We start from the raw sequence: 22499 nt of genomic DNA on the forward strand, positions 1-22499 counted from the left end.
ACTATGTCACATAATCTGCAATGCAAGAAGACTGACATCAACAGTTTCGAAAGCTGTGTTGAATGACCGGGTGTTCAGCACTCAGCTACAAATACCAGTAACCTGGGAGAAGTTATTGAATAGCTAAGGCAATGCACCTTGTGTCTGACAAAGATAAAATGAAGATCCAAGGGGAAGACTCATGTCAGGAATATTTTTCCTCAGTATGGTGGTCATGTGTTCTTCACCACATACACTCCTGTCAAACCAAACTACCCGCAGTTTCCAAACATGCTACACTTTTCTATAACTCAACGCCTTTGACCACAGCTCATACCTTCCAAAAATTACTTCCACCCACTTCTCTGCTTGGTGAACTTCTCTTATTTCTTATAATTCAATTAAAACAACCCCCAGGTGGAATATTCCCTCACCTTTCTCTATGCTTCAATGGCACATTGTCCATACCTACATTACAATATAGGTTTCACTGCTTATTGAAACTGCTTACTTGTTGGTTTTGCCTCCTTGAAATCAGGGACTATGGCTTCTTCATCCTGGTATACTCAGCATCACATACAGTGCCTGGCACTTTAGAAACACAGAAAACAATGTTTGACTGTGTTTTAATAAAGGCAGTATTTATAGCAGTGAGACGGAGAAGATACTAAGAATTCTGACAAAGGAATGTTATTTAGTGGTGTTATAAGTGAAGAAACAACATTTGACTATATGTAAAGTAAAATAAATTTTACAGATGACATCCAACTTGGCATAAGAAATGTCAGTATGTTCAGAATTGATAACAAAAAGAGTAGGCATTTTTTTTATGTAAAATTAAGAAATGTTAGACAAAGAGGAGGTAAGAAGTGAATGTAAGCAAGGTAAGTCAAGTACTTAGAATGAAAAGACCATTACAATTAGTCAGATGGATGTTTCTGGTAACATTTTAGGGGAGAAATAAGATCCAACAGATGTATCAAAGACTGTAGTATACATGACCTAGAATGTTCCATTAAAATGCTTAAATTAATAAATGAAGCAAATATCAAACAATTAAAACACTGATTTAAGGTTAACTACAAAAACACCATGAGGACACAGATAACAGAAGGATAATTACTAACATGAATAATTGGATAATTCAGAGTAGAATGGAGAGGATACACTATTAAAAGAAAGGAAAGGAAAAATTGGTTTATTGAAGAGATATACAGCAAAGGTGAAGTGGAAGGTAATGATGACCTAGGTGTGTGTGAGAACCAGGAAAACAAAACAAAACAAAAACTGCAACGAGAACACAGTGGTGTTCAGAAGGGTAGTAAGTGTTTGGGTTGATATTCAAAATCTGAGTTGAAATAAGCGAAGCCTTTCATTTTCATAGATCTTCAAGTCTTTTTCTATGGTGCTGATAATGCAAATGGATATTTAACCTGTAATGAAATAGAGAGTCTTCTAGGAGAAGAAACACCAGAACGAGAGCAACTGGAGCTGTTCGATGCTGACAACTACAAGATGTTCTCCTACCTTGAACTTACAAGAGCATTTGGACTGACTGGTAAGGCCTTCAGACTGAAACATCGGTGAAGGTCAGGAAATAGGTAGCCTTGAATAATGTTCATTCTTACGGCCAAAAACTAACAAACAGCCCACAGCTTACAATTTTTACTTTACAGCTGGGATCCAAAAGCAAAGAATATAAGAAAAAACTGAAAAGCAAAGAAAAAAACAAGGCATCCCTGCCATCCACAACAATAGAGTAATAAATCATTCAGTTTAACTGAGTGAATAGAGCTTATGTCCTCTGGAGGTTAAAAAAAAGCATGATGATCTTTCTCTGTACTTGCTTAAAGGATTTTAGGATGGCACTCTTAAGACTAAAACTTTACTTTTTAAGTTTATTTATTTATTTTTGACAGAGACAAAGACAAGTGTGGGAGGGGCAAAGAGAGGGTGACAGAGAATCCCAAGACGGCTGTGAGGGGCTCAAACCCACAAAACCATGAGATCACGACCAGAGCGGAAACCAAGAGTTGGATGCTTAACAAATGAGCCACCCAGGTGCCCAAGACTGAAACTTTAAAGCCTATATAGTATTAAGTGATGATGTAGAAGGAAACTAGAAAGCTACTATTCATTTAATAGAATAAAAAGTTAAAGCAATATAGATGGCATTAAATCATAATCTAAAACCTCTTTTAAAATTGTACTAGTTCCCCCATCTGCTTATTTTCTTTTTAATTTTCAAAGAATCTGTCATGTAAAGAATTTGTAAACATTTACCATAAATATCTAAGGGTAGTTTCTTAACCAGTGATGTGAGGAATAGGAGATGGAAATATAGATGCCTATGGAGAAGAGGTGTTTGGGAAACTGAGAAAATTCTGATATAGAAAATAAGGGAACTTTTTTTAGCTCTTAATTCTTTTGAAGAAATACTAGAGCTGATATCTGAAACTGGTAGATCAATAGAACACACTTGGCCATAAAATTGAAATTCCATGTAATCAATGCTAAATTTAATCTATTTACATTAATTAATTAATTTAATGTTTATTTATTTGAGAGAGAGAGAGAGAGAAGGAGAGAGAGAGAGAGAGAGAGAGAAACAGAAACTCAAGTAGGCTCTGCACTGACAGTTCAAGCCCCAATGAGGGGCTTGAACTCATGAACTGTGAGATCATGACCCGAGCCGAAACTAAGAGTCAGACGCTTAACTGACTGAGCCACCCTGGTGCCCCTAATCTATTTACTTTTAAAACTGAAGACTAAAAATTATTAAATTGCTCTCATTTCCCTCTTATTTGAGAAAATAAACAATAGCCAGCAGAGATGTTTTGTACCTTTCCATCTTCATGTGTGTAAACTCATGAGGTGACTCTACCTACTCCCCCAGTGGTAAAGCTACATTGTCAGGGATCATATCTTTTTCTGTTGAAAGCTGCATTGCTAGAACATCTATGACATAATAGGGCCCACATACCTATAGATACCTGGATATTGCCAAAGTCTTGCATTTTTCAAATCCCATAGACCTCTCTGGGTTCTATATTTGACCTTTGAAGGTCTTTGCTTGATTTTGCTCCTTCCTACCTTCTCTCTGGTGGGATGGATGGATAGATAGTAGACAGATAGATAGATAAAACTTTTAAGAAGATGGATTACTATTCCAAAATACAAATTGCATCGTTGGAGAAACCATCCATCCAATTCAGATAAACCTCTCTGGAATATCAGTGAAATAGACCAACTGCATAAAAAATACATTGTGAAAAGCAGAAGAGGCAGTCTGAGGTAGTTTTCTATCTGAAACCACGGCCTCCTTTCCAGGTCATCCTTGCTTTGCTACCCACACTTTTTTGTTTATTGCTACATGGAAGATGAACCTGCTGCAATCCCAGGTTGAGATAAATTTTCGAATGCCCACCATGTAGCAGTCCTGGGCCTTTCTTTGGCCCTACCAGACAGCTGGATGCAGTTCCAGCATCTTCTGTTAATATCAGAGATAGGAACATTACTAAATAAGTGAGCATCAAGAGAATCAGAGATGAAATACATCCTGGTGCAGATCCTTTTAGGAGCACCAATAGTGAATGTAAGAGGCAGGCTTCCACTGGAGAAGATAAGGTCTCTCTTTGTACACACCAGTTGTTTAAGAATTTTGACTAATCAAGTGGGGGTTAAGCAGGGGTATGCATGACTTGACAGTTTAGAGATCACTATGTGAACAAACCAGTTCATGGGGTTCCAAAGCCAAAGGGCCCGGCAGTGCCCTGAGGGGGTGCAGTGCTCATCCGGCCACAGCCTTCCTCCCCACACCCCTAAGGAGGCACCATCTGTATATTCATTGTTTTTGATGGGCCTCACATCCTAAAAGGCATTCAACTAGAGTAGACAAAAGAGATTTTAACACAGCTGGACATTTTCTCAATTTAGCCTTCTGTAATTTGGGATCCTTGAACTTCCAATTGTGTTTCCATAGTCTGTTAAAAAACAAAAGCATCAGTAGATACGTTAGCACACTCTATGCACCATGCACCTGGAAATGGTAAGGCAGCTCAAAAAACACTGAACAGTGGAAAATCCAGGAGAGGAAACCGAAAGCTTGGAGGTGAGTAGGTGGGGGAGACCAGGTCAGGGAGGAAAGCAGCTTGTACCGTATGTAGTATGAAATCTGGAACTAGAGGCTGACATACTCAAAGTTAATTGTGTTTTCACAAATGGTAAAATCGACTTATCCATTCTCTTGGATCTATATTTACCAGAGGTACCTGAGTAAATGTTTCTTGCTTTCATCTTTTTGAGACACCCCTCAATGGGAAACTGTCATGTGTCAGCTGAAATCATAAGAGAAAATGTAATTCATAACTAGAATCTAAATGTAACTTAAACTTCTAAATCTCAAAATATTTTTCTTCCAGAGTAAATAAGAAGATGAAAGTTCCAGAAAGAAGAAGATATTCAGAGGAATGGCTTGACTTTATGACAGTTTCACCTTACTTTCACAATATTTTAGCAAGAAATGTTTTAAACTAGTTGTTAAAACTTGCTAGTTCTTTTGAACTCTATTCAGTTTCAAAGAAATTTTTGTTGAAATAGACTTTAAGTCTATAATACTGCCCTCCTTTTTTAAAAAAGTTTTCTTAATGTTTATTTATTTTTGAGAGACAGAGTGTGAGAGGGGAAGGGGCAGAGAGAGACACAGAATCCATAGCAGGCCCCAGGCTCTGAGCTAACAGCACAGAGCCCGACACGGGGCTCAAACTCACCAACTGTGAGACCATGACCTGAGCCAAAGCCAGATGCTTAACCGGCTGAGCCACCTAGGTGCCCCCATAATACTACCCTTCTTAAAAAAATAGAGAAGGAATATTTGGTTTGAGTTCATTGTTTAGTATAATTTAAATGCTAACTACATACATGCACACACATGCAAAAGAGACTATTAACATTATATATTTATATGTTTTTAAAACTTTGGTATATACATTTGCTTTTTTTCTATTGGCCAAAACTTAACTAATTTTTTTCGCACTGGCATTTAAAAAAAAAAATGTTTATTGATTTATTTTGAGAGAGAGAGAGAGCACGTGCACAAGTTGGGAAGAGGCAGAGACAGAGGGAGAGAGAGAATTTCAAGCAGGTTCTATGATGTCAGCACAGAGCCCAGTGCAGGGCTTGATTTCATGAACCTTGAGATCATGACCTGAGGTGAAATCAAGAGTCAGATGCTTAACTGACTGACCCACTCAGGTGTCCCATACACTGGCATTTTTAAGCACTCTAGAACTGTCTACTTACTCAAAAGTTGAACTTCTTGTTATATCCAAAGGGCAGAATCAAGATCAGACGCAGAACTGATGATTTTCATGACTATCATAGCCTTGGGCTTTTCTAGACACCTGGTCTCTAACTGCCAGTCCCTTTGATTTGTAAACAAAATGCACTCAACAAGCTATAGAACACCACACATCATCATTAACGAAATTTAACATTACCTGCAATTTACTTCATGTATTTATACTCAAAACTTCTGATTTTCTGCTAAAAGTTATACTCATGGACTTCAGCCAAAATTTCATAAGGGTAACTAAATTAAAATTAGCATAAATTTAAAAAATTCTTCCTTTCAAACATTAGATATTTGACATTTTAATGCAGCACCATGGTAAGTAAAGGAATAACAGATCCTTCAATAGCAAAATTATCTATCTAAAATCTCAATAGCAAGTTATTCATGGTTACATCATCTTTTACTTATTTCTGACCTAAATGGAAAATTGATCTTAGTATTAGGACTAAGAACCCATGGCTTAGTAGAAATTACCTTTTAAAAGTGTGAATACTGTATTAAAGTCAAGCTAATTCTGCCTCTGTAATAAGGAATAATCACTTACTGCACAAAATAGGTTACTAAATGAGTAAAAACTAATTGTAGATAGAAACCAACAGAGCAATAAAATATGTGTAGTTGTATAAAGTTCAGTGAGGACTTCAGGTTTTATTATTTAATAAATGAAAATGCTTTGTAATACCTGAGATAGTTAATGTTGGTGTTAGACTTCTTGGAGTAGATTTACACAATTATAATTGTTTTATTTGAATAACATAATTTTACATGTAGTTCTTATTTTTCAGTCAACTTGGATTACATATTGCTCTGTTGAAAAAACTCTGCTGGTTTTATTACATAAACTAAGCATAGTATCAGTAATCCTGTGGACTATATGAATTCACTCTTAAATTATATCTTATTTACCCAAAAGTAAAAAATTTCCATAATATAATTATATTGTATGCCTTTTAGTTTCTATATTTTGAAAAATAAGAGCATCCACGCCATCCTTCCCCTGGCCCCACCTTAACAACTCAAACACCCAAGTGTAAGGGAGCTTGAAACATTTTGCAGAATTTGTAGAAAAATGACAATCTGAGTATTTTAATTGCATGGATTTCTGAGGCATTTATAACTGAAATTCATTAGAAAAATGGTTTTGCTGACATCTACAAATTTCACTGACATTTTTGCATGAAACATGTATTTTTTAAATGCTGGCTAAAAAGCTTATCCTTTCAGAAATAAGGAGGATAAAAGCTCCTTAATGCATATTTTGGGAATTTTCACTGATAGAATTCATACAATTCTTAAACTTTGTTATATAAATTTGAAATTTTTCTATTGCAAAGTTTTGGATTAAACCAGTTATAAATAAGCATTTTCTAATGTGATTTTATATTTACAAACCAGCTGAATTACTTAGAAGCAAAAGTGAAAATGAATGGATTATACTTTCAATAAAACAGATGACTGAATTGTATTTGAAATACTTTTGTCACCTTGTTTTGTTTCTCTCATTTTTAAACTAAAAAAAAAAAATTTTTTTTTCACGGTGCGTCCCTTCAATCTTAGCAGGATTTTGGGATTTGGTGAGGAGTTGGGCTATGCAGAGAGAAGACAGGACAACTGTGACCATCTAGGGCACCACTGGATGAATGAAGACTCAGTAAATGGTTGGTGAATGAATGAATGAAACATGTTTTTTCAAACAACTCTCAAAAACTGAAAGCGCACTACTGTGACAGAGGTTAGTCTATTCAAGTGTCCAGGACAAACAACCACCGATTCGAGCGCTCATTTTACACTGGCCATTATGCTAAATGTTTTATTTTATTTTTAAGTTTATTTATTTATTTTTGAGAGAGAAAGCAAGCTGGGGAAGGAGCAGAGAGAGAGAGAGAGAGAGGAGAGAATCCCAAGCAGGCTCCGCACTGTTGGCGCAGAATCTGATGCGGGGCCTGAACCCAGAAACCCCAAGATTAAGACCTGAGCCAAAACCAAGAGTGGGACGTTTAACTGACTGAGCCACCTAGGAGCCCCTATGCTAAATGTTTTAAACACATACACATACCTACACACAATGTGTTTAAAACATTTAGTATAGTGGCCATTACAGAGTGAGTGTGTGTGTGTGAGTGTGTATTCATGATAAGCCCATGAGGTAATTATCATTACACAAATAAGAAATGTCAAAGTTAAAGATTAGTAAATGATTGAGTTAACCTTCAAAGTTAGGACCCTCAGACAATCAGAACTTGAGTTCAATATACAACTATCTACCAAAAAAATTTATGAGGGTGTTCTGGATTAAGCAATTAATGCCATGGGAGTTGATTACAAACAACCCCAAAACTAGTAGTGAGCATGCAGTTCAATGTCACCTTGAACTCAGTGCTGCCACAGTACCCTGCATATACACTTGCTATAGCTCTCAGCACTTTACATTATAATTACTTATGTGTCCATCTCTCCCACTAGATCATGAGCATCTTGAAAGAGAGACTGACCTTCTCATCTGTAAATTCCCCTGGTATCTGGTATATTGTCTGGGGTGTGATGGGCACCCATCGAATGTTGAATGAATGCCATTCGGTCATGGCAGTTCCTAATTTCTAGTGAATAAATATATATTCTTTAATTCACTACAGTTGTGTATTTCAGAGAAGATACTTACCATTTATAAATATTAATAGCCCGTAAAATGTTTTCACAATAAAGTGAACTTCTTTCCTTTTAATTTCAGTGCATGTTTTATGCTCCATAGTATCTAATTACAATGTCTAATATGCCTAATTATAGTGCAAAGCTGGAAACAAGACTCTGAGGCAGGTTATCAGAATCTATCAGACCATTCAAGCACAAATATTCTTGTAGTCTTCGCAGAAGCAGGAAATGTGTGGGGGAAAAAAACCCAGAATGCTACATCTTGACTCTGTAGTGTCTCACCACCACTTAGCAGGGAAGGAGGAGGGCAGGGATAGATCTCAGATCACAGAGTAGGTTTTTTTTGAAGGACAGTCATCTGAGGACCCAGTGTGGTGGATTCCAGCTCAGTCGGAGAGGGGTGCTGTATATCAAAATGTAGGGGTTGGGGGTGAACGTGCGGTTGTATAACATTCAGAGGTGATTCTTTGAGGACAGTACCAACAAGCCCAAGCTGATAAACACCAGACAAGACCTTACCAGAAAATGATCTATGCAGTACTTGGGAGTCTGAGACTAGGTCCTCATATTGTAACACAAGGTTTCTATATTCCCAGGAAAGAATCTCTAGCTTGCTTCACCTTCAATCATAAACCATTGCTTTCACCCAAACATTAGCTCCCTCCAATCCTGGGCACCCAAATTCTGCCCCTATGTCTATGTGGAGGGATATTAAAAGTTATGGCTCTGGAGGAAAAATGGATCAATGTCTCATTTGCGTTTGATATGATGATGACAAGCTATGAAAATATTTGCAGAGGCTCTTTTTAAATAACAAATGAATAAATACCTTCTTGAAAACTTTACTTTATTAGAGAATCTAGCCCAAATGTGGAAAATTTAAAATCACTCTATTTACCAAAAACTGGCTAACAATAAGCTTTCTAGAAAAAAAACAAAAAAACAAAAAACCAACAACAGTGATCAGTAAATACCTACACTTAACATTTTTAATTCTGGGATAATTTTAAGATCCATGTTGATGTACTTATAAGGTAAATCCCTCTGTTTAATAATAATAAAAATATTCCCACAGGTAACATACTGTTTTTTACACGCATATACACATATAAAAGTTGGGAGACATGTCTTAGAAACATGTTTATAATGGATATACATAATATTGTGAAATAAAATCTGAATAAAAATTTTATTCCAACAACATTTCTCTATTTTTAAATCATGTTTATTAAGTTTTTATCACAGTGGAGATTAATTTATGCTTAATCATCCAGTGAGTGCCTACTGTCAACTTCATCCAATTCCAAAAAAGTAAAATCAACTCATTCATACACTCTAAGCCTGTTGCCATCCCACCATTCATCGCCTGTGCCTTTTTTCCCTTTTAACGGCAACATAATGATAAGATTGTGAAAAGGTATAACTAATAGGCTTATATGTATAATACCATTTCTTCAAGTATTCAGAGAGCAGTACGTTTGTCTGCATTGTACATTAGAAAACTACTTGTGACATTATTTCTAAGTACAGGAGAGTGGCTCCTGGTGGGAGTGCAATGAAGTTGTATGTCATAGTGTATGACAAGGATTTACAGCATTCTAGAATTTTCACAACTCTTCCCATGTTAGTGAATGTCATTAGGTAAATGTATATTTCTACTCTCAGCTGTCAGCCATGGGATTTCAAGCTACGAATAAATAAAGCATACACTCAACATGTGTAGTGCAAATGCTAGGTAAACAGAATGACATGGAATAAACTCATAGTTGCCAACTAGTGAATGGTCAGCCAGGAGGTCCTGATTTTATGCGTGTGACTTGCATCCCTATCCTCAAATGAATACTGTCACTGTTCCATGTCAGCCACAATGACTGGAAAACACTACTGAGGTGGGGTGAGGTGGGGTGGTGAAGAAGTGAAGAGGGAAACAGAAACTCATTTTCATAAACAAGTGATACAATTTCTCTGTCACTTCTGCGTAATATGTAAAGTTTGCTTTGTTAACGAGATCTCAAACTTCTCAGACAAAGTAGGTACCAGTACAGAGAACTGTAAATGCTCCACTTAATTAACTGTTGGCACCTATGTTAAATATAGATTGTGTGGCCCAGACAACAAAAGGGATGAAGAAGATCGTTTTTTAAAGTTAAAACTTTGGAAATCTTAACACCTGAACATTCAAAAGTTACATTATAAAAAAAGCCATCGGTTACAAAAACAGTCAAACAGCCCTGTTTAAAGATGCCATAAAAGCAATAATCTTCAGTACTTTGAACAAAAGTCAGAGCTTTGTTGCTTTGTCTGAATTATGCATTTCACATAATGTTATTCACCAAAATGAAATAGAAAGGACTATAAAATTCTTCTAGAGACAAATTATTGGTAAGGGGAAAATAAAAGTAAAATGGGACAACCAATTTATACATGTACTTAATTGCATGTATTTTTCCCCCAGAAGTGCCCACGGTCTGTAAGAAAAGGAAAACAAAAATAAAAAGCAAAACAAAACAAAAAAACTATCACAAACAAATGAACCAAGAAGTACAAAAAAGGTGCCATTTATCTTTTCATTTTCTCCTACTGCATTCAGTTTTGAGGGAAAAGTGTTCTTTCATGGTAGTGTTCTGAGTTCACATATATTAAATTCTAGAAAAGAAACATTTGGATCCTGTCTTTCTATTTCATTCTTGAATGTGTTGTACCTTCAACAAATATATCAAGCAGCCAGCTAAAAATTCCCTTAAGTAGGAAACATACACCCATACACACATGCACACAAACAAATCTTTTTAAGAGAAAAGAAACCACTCCTCTTCTGGGACACACACATATCAAGATTCAAAACTAAGGTCTGACATGGTCACTTAATTGATTTAAATAATTAAGGCTTCTAAAAGGTTCAGTGCCCAAACTCTCTATATCAGTATTCAAATAAAATACATTTTTGCATTTTAGGTTTGTGCTTTTTACAGCCATCTTAATTCCACAGAATTCTGTTAGTAAGATCCAATAAGGGAGTGTTAGAATTGTTTACTGACATTTTACTTTTAGTAGTTGTTAGACTAAATTATAGCAGTGAAAATCCAGTGACTGAACAGATTGGTTACTATCATGTGGGCTGTTGGCTCATTTCACCTTCTTTTCATGTTTAATATGGCCATTTCTTTTGTACTTGCCATTGAGGATTCCATTATGGTAATGTCCATTAACTGTGCTATGCTTATTTCTAGACCACAAACTTTTGATTTTTCTGTAGATAAATTTTGTCACCCAGGACAAGAAGAAATAGAACAAGGCAGCACCAAGCAAAAGCACAAAGGCAATATCCAGTAAAAAATACTGACAGAAAGAGATTTGATGGACAGCGGCACGTAGGTGATGGGCTCCATTGTGACGAAGAATGTAATCTATCCAATAGACAGTCCGATTGACAGGGTGACCAGGTTGATCCTTGTGGATTTCTGAAAGCTTCTGGGCCCTCTGACGGTAGCTACGGAGTAGAGGGAGAACACAGAATGATCATGGAGATACAAGGTTCAATATATTTTAGACTTTCTCACTCTAAAATGAGGAAAATAATAAAAGCCACTTTTCTTTATTAAGTACCTAATATGTGCCAAGCACTGTGGTAAATGCTTTAAACACATTGTCTTATGTTAAGGCAATAAAATAAATTTGAAAGAGGGAAATGAAAATTAGACAGACTAGGCAACCTGATTATGATTATAAAGTTGAGATTCAGATTCCAGTTTTTCTGTCTCTGAACCCTAGCTCTTTTATATACTATGCCACACCTCTTGCCCACATATACTTCTTCTCTCCATATGCTTTTAAATTCTATTAACCAATGAATCTCAACCAGGAAGAGGAGTACATTTATTGGATTCTAAAAGGGACAGATGAAGAAAAATGCAGCACTTTGTCTCAATACCTTTTTTTTTTTTAGCAATAAAATTTAATTCTGCCTCTGATTTAAAATAAGATTAAGGGATGGTGTGAGAATATTATACTTATTAAACAGAGGACAAGGAGTTGAAAAACAACACCATGAAGCCATATATAACATTACATGCAGTACATATATATGCATGTATGTATATATGTATAATGAAAATACTCTAAAATAGTCAATATTCTGAAATCAGAGTACTTATGGATACATGAAGATTGCATAACTGGGATTTCATTGCAATGTGACCTACGACTATAGTGTCGCCCTGTTTATATCTCAAAAAACACTGACAGAATGACGGTATGTGGATAATCCAGCCTTTTGCTTTTTCTCTGTGGAACAAATCCAATCTCAGTAGCTCTGTAACTATCCCCCCATAAACTCTGCTTTAGGGCTGCATTCTACAAACCTTTCTAAAAAGTCCTGAAAGACATATATCATTTTCCATAAAAACATCATGACTTGAAAAACACTCAACTTTAAAAGAAGAGCTATAAAACAGACAAAGGGATCCCCATACTCAAGCACCCCACGTCTTAGAGAACATATTGCTCCAAATGCCAGAGTTGCGACCAAGACACTGGATCCTTTAAGAGGTCAGAGCATGATGGCTGCCTCTGATCCCATGTAAGATAGCACAATGAACCTCGGTGCACTTGAACCCAGTCTTTTATATGAAAGCTGCATCATTTTAAATGAGAGAATTTTTCCTATTATTGGTTGTTTCTTAGAACATCTCAATGTTTCCCAATCCAAGTGTTAAGCCATATGCCCCAGGTAAAAATAGAAAAAGCTTATTGTCCTCCAAATATTACTGCCATTTGAAATGCAAGATCAATTAAATGTCATGAAAAAATAGGGAAAACTACTGCTTTGTTTTAAAACTACACAGGCCAGCTCTCTAGACTATTTGAAACTCAGTGGTTAACTGGGGACATTCAAGAAATAAAAATTAAAAAAGCTAAAGATTCAGACTAGTTCTGCAACTATGTAAACAAATCTCTGTGTTTCAGTGATACTCAGTCCTAGGGAAACCTAGCATCAGTCAATACAAAGAGCACCAGCTTTGGAATCAGACATTCCTGGTTCAAATATCTACTCTAATAGCTTAGTGCAACTATGCGCAAATTACTTAAGCCCTCTGAGTTTCAAGTGTCTCATCTTTACAATGTGAATAGTGAAAATAGTGATACGCAGATATTACGAGTATTAAAATGAGACAAAGAACAAATAAAATATGACACATTTTAGGGACCTGATGATTGTTCCCACTGTAATTTCTCCCTCAATTTGGCAAATCCTGGTAGAATATTATTCAAGGTCATACATGGCTGGCTATATATATATATATATATACTTGCCATTTTTATTTTTAAAATTATAGAAAACATGCACAAGGATTTAGACACAGGAATGTAAAGGATATTCCTATAATTGGTTTATTGACAACTTCTTGGCAATACTTGGTTATTGACAATATGCTTTGGTATATATATTTCATCTGCTTTCATGTTCATTGTAAACTCACCTGGGATTATTGATAACTTTCACCAGTGCTTCATATAGCTCTCCTTCAGTAACTGTCTTCCATTCTAGCAATATCCCCATGCCTTTTGCCTGGACCCGGGTCATAGTATCATAGTGGTCTCCAAAGAGTGGGATTCCCACTACAGGTACACCATGATACATAGTTTCAAAAATACTATTCAAACCACCATGGCTCAGGAAGGCTTTAATATTGGAATGCCCTAAAGAAGGATTAAAAAAGAAAACAACTTAGGGTATTGTATATTACTCTAAAAAAGAGATTTTCCAGAAATCTCTTAAAAGTCAACACTATACTAAATATATATTTTAGATACAGAATTTTTAAAGGCATAATTTCACTGATTCCTGCCCTATATCAATTAAAACACTTGTTATATAAATAGTGAATTGATTTGTATATATCAATTAAGAGTCATTTTTAAATTTATAAATTTAAAATTTATAGCTTTTTAGAGCATATTACAACTTTCCCTCAAACATAAATATCAACTGGCTAGCAACATCTATTTAAAAGGCCAATACTAAATAGGAAGTCAACAAAAGCAAGAAATGCCAAAAATACCAGGGTGCAACCACATTCTGTTACAAACAGACATCCACTTCTGGATCCCCAGGCATTTATCTTAAAGTAAAACACATTTTGTAAGAAAACAAAAAAAATATGTTAAAATGTGGGGCTAGATTCCTAAAGTTCAGGAAGAGTTTATGTGCTTATCCAAGGAGGAACACTGTATGGTACAAAGTATTTACAACATTCAAGTCATGTCAGCTTCTGGCTTCACAATTTTAGGGTCCAATTTCACAGTTTAGGTATATAAACAAGTAGGGACTGACACATAAAAATTAGTTGTAAGAGATGGAACATCATGTAACATCGAGTTGTCAAGGGGATAAAAGAAGACAATTTATCAAAATTAATGAGGTATTTCAAAACACAGATCCCCTCGTGAGTGGCCAATATTTCATAAAAGGTACTGAAACTGAAAACCCTGTATAAGTGTAGGACAAGGAAACATTGCACTTAGGAAATGTATGCTATGGCCAGAAAGGAATTACAGCTTGCAGAAATAGAAGTCTTTTATATATACACACACCAGGTATAAAATGGTATGTAGAACCTTGGTCTCAGTAGGGTGCAGGGACTCTCCCACTCCATGTCTATTAGAATTACTCAGTGTCACCTTTGCCTACAAGTGGCTTCTCAACTCAGCCCACCTAATGGATCTGCTTTCTCAGTGCATTTCAAACTTTTTTTTTTTTTGCAGCAAAACCTTTTCTCTGAACAAAACCTTACCACCAAGCCCAGCAGTGAAAAATAAGACAGTGCTGGTGTGTGGAGGGCAAGGGATAGTATGGAAGGAAGAAAGGGGAAAGATAATGGTTGGGTTCCTACTTCTCATCCTGGAGGAATCTTCTGATCAGTGTTAGAAGCCAACAGTGGACTCATAAAGTCATGCCTAATTATAAAAAAGGACACTGATCTTGGTAAAGGCAGAGAACTGAGGTTCTGAGGAACACAGAAGAGCTCTGAACTTAAGGAGGGCCATTGGGTGTGCACCACTGAGTAGCTACACCTTGCCGTAGAGGCTCTCAGAAGAAAACCATGCTAACAGTTTCAGTGTTCCCAGAGAGCAGCATCACACTGTTGCACTGAAACAGCTGATAGTCCAGGTTATCTTATTTAAATTCTCTGCTTCTTCCTACCTTCCATGGAATCTGAAGTCATAATAGTAAAGACATAAAAAAAAAATACAAATATTAAGAAGGTAAATTGCCCTGTTTCTTATTCAATTTTGTCATTTATAGAATAACATATATGAAGAACTAGATGAAAAGGAATTATATAAAGAAAATTCCTCACTGTTTTTTAGTTGCAAAATTCAATTTGCTGGTTTTTAGGATGGCCATTTTAGCTTCTAAAAAATACTTTTCAAAGCCAATTTTTAATAATGTAATTTAAAATTTAAAGCACCTTATATAGCTGTTAGATTTTAGTATTGTTGAACAAATGATGTCAATATTGCCATATCAATAATATTTTTATAATTTCCTTAATATCTCAAAGGTTAATACAGCATCATGTTTTGCTAGAAATTAATGAAATTACTTTATGGTTTTACTATCAATGCTTATTGAACACAACAAAATGAGTTAAATTTCTTCGATCAAATATCTTAAAATAAATTCATATAACTGTTATTTTAATTTTTAGTTAAGGATCAGAATTCAAATAAATAAATAAATAAATACATAAATAAATGTGTGTTTCAAAAATGTCTGATGACTTAAGGGGAAATGAACAGATGAAACAAATAAAGATAAGATATATTAAATGTTTTCTTGACCTTCTTTTTAGTTTCAAACATATGAGTAACTTTGAATTTCTCAGGTTAGTCAGATACATCTGTAATACAATTATAACACAAATCTACATTTTCACTCAATTTTCACTTAATTTTCATTAATTAAGTGAAAACTACATTTTCACTTAATTTTATTACCTTTAGCTGATTAGTCTAATCAGGTATAACTTTATCCACTGCTGGTTTATATACCTTATTAAGCATATTTTCCAGAAAATTAAAATTGCTGACTGGTCTAAAAACCTTAATTTACAGACATAAAATGATTGTATTTTACAAATCATTTTCCAACAAAGAAAGATCTGACTTGTTGGTTTGAAACCTAACATGAGATACTAGGCATTCTAGTGACTCTACCATAAACTACACACATATTGTATAAACTGCTCAAATACAAAAATCACATTTACTCAGTTAAAATCTAAATGCCAAGTAAGTACCCACGTGTCACTGACTTACCAAGCAAGTCATTTTGTGGTAACCATTCTATGAGCTTAGTGTTGTTTCCTAGATTCTTTGGTTTGGTTCCAGAAAACCTAAAATGTACATCAGACAATGAATCTTTCAAAAACCAAACTTTACTCTTGGTATGGACTCTGTGCTTAAATTATTAGATTTAAAATAAATGTTAAATGATCTTTTATTGCTATCTTAAGAAGGAAACCAGGCTTTACTAACAACAAAATTTTAATTATGTTTCTTTTTCACATTTTCATTGATTGTGAGAGAAATAAAAAACACTCTCATACTGAGATCTATTTTCTTTCGGCTCTTCTCACCCCATCACAGAGATGGGGGCTGGAGGTGAGAAGCACGTAAATAAACCTGGGCTAGAAAGTCACTCTCCAGCAGAACCCAGAAAGAGAAACATGAAAAAGCTGGGAGGGCCACCACTAAGCAGTCTATAGCTCCGATCTTTGACACGTGGAGCCTACGGGAAGGTGGGAGAATTGAAAGAAACCAGAAAGCACTCTCCTCCAGCTTGGCCCCAGTGACAGGCACTCCGTGGGGCAGAGTTTATAATTAAGTCATTTAGTGCCTTGATCTATGAAAGATAAACCATGAACATACTTCACAACTGAGAGAACGACACGAGTCTGAACTGAGCAGACACAAACTGTCCTAATTGAAGCAGAAGGGTGTTTTCTGGGTTAAGCCCTTAGAGGAAATGCAATAGATCTGGCATCCAAAGGAAGAAGTCCTAAACAGTTGGAATAAAATATGTATCCACTTCATAGCTCAGCCAGGAAAAGTGGGAGCTAATCCTTACACCATTGTTATAAAGGAAAAAGACATATTACTCAGGCCCTACTTGTAACAGCTTGAGACCTGGGGGGGTGATGTTCACTGCTGTATCCCCAGAGCCCAGCGGCACTGGCAGGTACTAAATAAATACATGGTAAATAGTGTTCACGTCAGATTTTTACATGGTGGACTGACACAGACACTTGTTGGGAAGTGGGGTAATCTAAGGATCTGTTTTAACCAGCATTAACTGGCAAGTTATTGCGGTTTTAAGGCCTATTTTTGGGGGGGAGGGGGTAAAAGAAATAAAAAGCATTTATAGAGGACAAAAGGTTCCATGAAATATTTTGCCTATTTATGCATTCATCTATCATTTTCTACCTCATTCCAACACTGATTTGCAGGTATGTAGAAAGTATATAGAAATGCATGTAATTAAAACAACTTTTTAAATGACACTAATATTAGGGTAAATAAGGATATAAAGCTTAGGGTAACGTAAAAAATGCATCTGACACAAGGATAAATCATTCTGCATCATATTTTCTTTTTTTCTTGAAGATTTTTTAATGTTTTTAAATTTTATTTTGAGAGAGAGAGAGAGAGGCAGAGAGATGGGGAGGAGAGAGAATTCCAAGCAGGCTCCACGCTGTCAGCACAGGGCCCAGTGGGGGGCTCACTCTCACAAACTGTGAGATGGTGACCTGAGCCAAAATGGAGTCGGACACTTAACCCCCTGAGCCACCCAGGTGCCCTTGCATCATATTTTCTTTCTATGCTCCAAGGCTTGATGTCTCTTTCTTTATCCATCACAGAGTCTTATAAATTAGTCGCTAGATTTCAATACACTAAGAAACAAAAATGAAAAGTTAGGAGAAGCTCCTGCTAATCTTGCTGGGGAACCAATGTGCTAGCTTTACAGGGCCCTGCAAGTTAAGCAAGGGGATAACAAAAATACACAGTGAAGAAACAATTGATGCTATTACCTTACCTCCAAATCACTTTTTGGGGCAATCTCCCCAGAGCTCCAGCCAGTTTGTTAGCAATGTCTTCTGAAAGATACTTGACACCAGCTCCGAAAGACACCAGGACAAAGCCATGTTCATTAGCACCATTTACCCACATTTGGAGATCCTATAAATCAAAAGGCAGCAGTTAATTTTCTGAAAGGCCAATATATTTCATAATCAACATCATCAACAGCCCAGTTTTTAAAAAGCCTTCAGGTAATCTTCTTAAACGATTAGTAAGTAGAGGATACAAAGCTTTCCTTTAAATAACTGTTTTTGTTTCAGATATTTCATCTGACAACGCGAACAGAAATAAAGAGGGCAGACAGTTAATTTGATAAGACAAATAAAAACAACAAATCATCAGCTAATGGCCTCAGATCTCAGTCAAAAAATTAAAACTAACGTTTAAAACATGGTCAGGGATAAATCTGCATAAGGATACAAGTGAAAGATGTGGACTGGACATACAACAAAAACATTAATGACCACCCCCACCCAGGAAGATTTTATTTTAGGAATGGGCTGACTTCGGGGCACCTGGGTGGCTCGGTCAGTTGACTTCGGCTCAGGTCATCATCTCACGGTTCGTGATTTCGAGCCCCACATCGTGCTCTCTGCTGTCAGCACAGAGCCCACTGAGGATCCCCTGCCCCCTCTCTCTCTGCCCCTCCCCTGCTCATGCTTTCTCTCTCTCTCAAAAATAAATTAACATTAAAAATAAAAGGAGTGGGCTGTAAAATAACTGTAAAAGAATTATTAAAGCTTTCAATTTATATTCTACTCCATTTGGTCTACACTTGGTAATTTTCATCTGTGGACTCATACTGTATTATGATAAGAAAAAGAAGGAATCTGCTAATAGTTCCAAAGATCCATAGGCCTAATGAATTTTATCATTTCTCTAAATATCTCTCTAACTCATACAGAACACAGATCATATATGTGCTATCGTGAGGCATCCAGGGGTTCTGGAGATGTCCAGTGGTTGCTATTCTCCCTCGTTGTGTGGGAAAATGCTAAATTCTCAAACCTGTCCTTCAACACCCAACACATGCCGGGCCATAGCAGATCCAATGTTAAGGAGGGACAATTCTAACATTGTAGGAATCACTCATTTTGGAGGAGGACACATTAACAAAGTTTTGCCAGTATGGTTGATTTACACTGAAAATGAAAGCAGTCAGTTTTAAGGGATACTATCCTTGCTTTGTTTCGCTCTGTAGGCACAAACTTGTTTTTATGGAAAGTTATCCCTTTGAATAAGTCTTTGTCAAAGACATCGAGCATCACTTTCCCATATGAAAACTGATAGAGCCACAGCGCTGAGAGGAACACATAATTCCACTACGAGGAAAACAAATGTGTTGTCCATACACAACACCTTTGCCATAATACAGGCATGACAACAGGCCAGACCCACTCTGCATTCATACTGTGCAGAGTGAGCCATCACAGTTCCATCTCCAGACCCTGGGGGTCTCTCGTTCAGGATGAATGAATTACTACAGTGTAGCCCATGCCTTTTGCATTTCACATCACTTTCTGGTATACCCTGATTTGCGGCTGGGAGTTAACTGCAAGGGAAGAAGTATCATCACAATGACATCACCACATAGCTCAAAACAAAATATTTATATGACACATCAGGCCCCAACATGTCTTCCTTTTCTTTGTTTTCTTTTTTTTCCCCACTTTTTGTAAAATCACTTAATGATATCTGTATTAACAGCTCTATAGTACTCATTCTTAACAGGGAAGAGGGGACCACATTTTATGCCCAAAATGAGTTAGTGAATAGTGTCACCAGATAACTGGGATGAAGACAGAAGGGGGCACACCCTTCTAGCTCCTGATTAAAACAAGCTGTAATTATTAAAGTTTTCAACTTGTATTCTACTCCATTTAACAAGAACAGCACATGTGCTGAAAATATAACAGTGTTATCTGTGGATTCAAAGTAAGAAACAAGAGCAAACTGATTTAAAATTTTCATTTTAGATTCAGTCCTAAGCCGGATGTACTTAAAACAAATACAAATGCTGCACAGTAGAATGACTTGAATACTATGTTTTATCCCTATGGTTCGTCTTCAAGCACTTTATCACCTACTACCCAATTCTCTAAAGATTAAAATTTCAGGGTCAATGCCATTAAAAAAAAAAAAAAAGCTTACATTCAGATATACTAAGCCTTACAGTAATAATGTTATTTAAAATTTGTTTCCCAAGGACTTAAAAGGTCTTTGAGTTTCAATGGACTCTATGCAATAAATACTTCAGTTATTTGTTCTTTGTTCTATGTGATATAAAATAAAATCCATTAATGTATTTTTCCAGATTTTTTCTAACCATACGCATTAACCATTTACAATACATTTACAATTCAAGTATATAGCTTTCATTGATATGAAAGGGAGCAGAGAAAATTTTACTTATTCGAGTTCCCTGCAGGAAAAGCACTCAGTATTTTTGGAAGATAATACTCCACTTGGCTTAGAATTGAGGCCTCAAGGTGACTTCTAAACTGCTATTCTTGGGGACTGAAGGAAGAGGGGAAGCGAAAGGTCAGAGGTCAAGAAACAGTGAGCCTGACACTGGTCTCCTGGACATAACCAGCTCCTCCCTTGATCTCCCATCCTCAGCCTAAATTCACAGAACATTTGGTGTGACTGATATTTTGTGGGAACCTAAAACATAAAATGTTCCCACAAAACACCAATTGAGTTTTGGGTTTGGCTAATGAGGGTGATATTCAGGCTGCATGAAGAGCTGAAGGAGCCAGAGTCTGCAGAGATCCCGAATTTGCTGAGCTCATGGTGAAGACTTTGGAACTGGAACTTCATGAAAGGTATGCCTGGCTCTTCAAGGGATGAGAGTTCCCAGGTGGCATCTTGCCTCTATAGACATATACAGTATTTTCTGGAATTTAAGACCCCATCACTTATAAAGTGCAAATCGATTTTATAACAACTCTTTTAAAAAATAATAACCTTTACAATAAATATGTTCAATGTAAAAAAAAAAACCCAATTTCAGAAATTTAACAGTTAAAATAAAGGTACTTTAGAATGTTCGCCTGAAGTTAAAAACTTAGAGTAAAAAAATAAAAATAAAAAACACTTCATTTACTGTATCAACAAAAATCATACATAAGAGTAGAGTAAACCTAACAAAATGCACAAGACGTGCATGAAGAACAATTTACTGAAGGACAAAAAAGAAAAACTGAATAGGTGGAGAGATGGGACATGCGCCAAGAAGGAAACATCAATATTAGGGAAATGATATTTTTTAAGTTCACTGCATTCTCAGCCTACATTTCAAGAGGACTGCTATGAAACTAGAGCTGAGTCCAAAATTATTCTGGAAAAGAAAATGTATAAGAAAGGCCAAGAAGGTTTTGAAAAAGAACAGGAAAAGAAAATTTTCCTTGTAGATATTAAAATGCACTCTAGAATTTAGAGCCATCTCGATGAAATGTCCGGTTTAAGAAGAAGAGCGAGGAATGAGGGTGGCAGGCAGTGCCAGACTGCTGTGCACTCAGAGACTGAGCAGTTTCCTCAGAAAGAGGAAACTGAGCAGTTTTCCTCAGAAAAGAGTCCTCTACCGCTGACTTAGACAAAATGAGTTTAGATCTCTCTAGTAATATAAATTAGAGAAGAATTAAAAAGCCATTTTGAATGAAAATATATGAAGCACTTGAAAAAAACTCCCCCAAAGATAATTTTATTCTGGGCAAGGAAGGCCTTCCTGGTCCAGTCACAAATCCCAGAAGTCATAAAGAAAATACTGACAGATCTGAATACAGAATAATAAAACTTCCAGAGAGTAAAGGACACTTTAAAAAAGAATAATAGGGGCGCCTGGGTGGCACAGTCGGTTAAGCATCCGATTTCAGCCAGGTCACGATCTCGCGGTCCGTGAGTTCGAGGCCCGTGTCAGGCTCTGGGCTGATGGCTCAGAGCCTGGAGCCTGTTTCTGATTCTGTGTCTCCCTCTCTCTCTGCCCCTTCCCCGTTCATGCTCTGTCTCTCTCTGTCCCAAAAATAAATAAACATTGAAAAAAAAATTAAAAAAAAATAAAAAAGAATAATAATAATAATAATAATATACAGAAATAGTTTAAATATACATAATAAAAGATTGATATCCAAAACAAAATAATGAGAAAAAGAACTTCCAGGAACAACATCAGGAAACACCCATTTCACAGAAGGAAAACAAATGGCATTCACATGGAAAGATGCTTAGCCTCACATGCTAGCCAGAGAAACACAAATTCAAATTGTTTTTACCTCTTATTCTCTCTCCTCTTTACACAGCACTCTGTTAGATGATGTCAACATATTAATTTATTTTGACTTAATGAATTGAATACAGTATTTACCTTTAAGCATTA

General features: G+C 36.2%; 1 protein-coding gene across 2 annotated transcripts in view; it reads right to left on the reverse strand.

Annotated features, from left to right (window-relative positions):
• Positions 1-8811: 8811 nt before the first annotated feature.
• The window catches only part of UGT8 (UDP glycosyltransferase 8), an 85238-nt gene continuing 71550 nt past the window's right edge, over positions 8812-22499 (reverse strand). For both annotated transcript variants that reach the window (XM_027063362.2, XM_027063369.2), the window contains exons 3-6: positions 18081-18223; positions 16304-16380; positions 13462-13681; positions 8812-11471 (exon numbers count right to left, since the gene is read on the reverse strand). In XM_027063362.2, coding sequence (XP_026919163.1) covers positions 11108-11471; positions 13462-13681; positions 16304-16380; positions 18081-18223 — 804 coding nt within the window. In that variant the 3' untranslated portion in view covers positions 8812-11107. The remainder of the gene's footprint in view (positions 11472-13461; positions 13682-16303; positions 16381-18080; positions 18224-22499) is intronic.

This window comes from Acinonyx jubatus, chromosome B1 (assembly GCF_027475565.1).
Source record: "Acinonyx jubatus isolate Ajub_Pintada_27869175 chromosome B1, VMU_Ajub_asm_v1.0, whole genome shotgun sequence".
NCBI lineage: Eukaryota > Metazoa > Chordata > Mammalia > Carnivora > Felidae > Acinonyx > Acinonyx jubatus.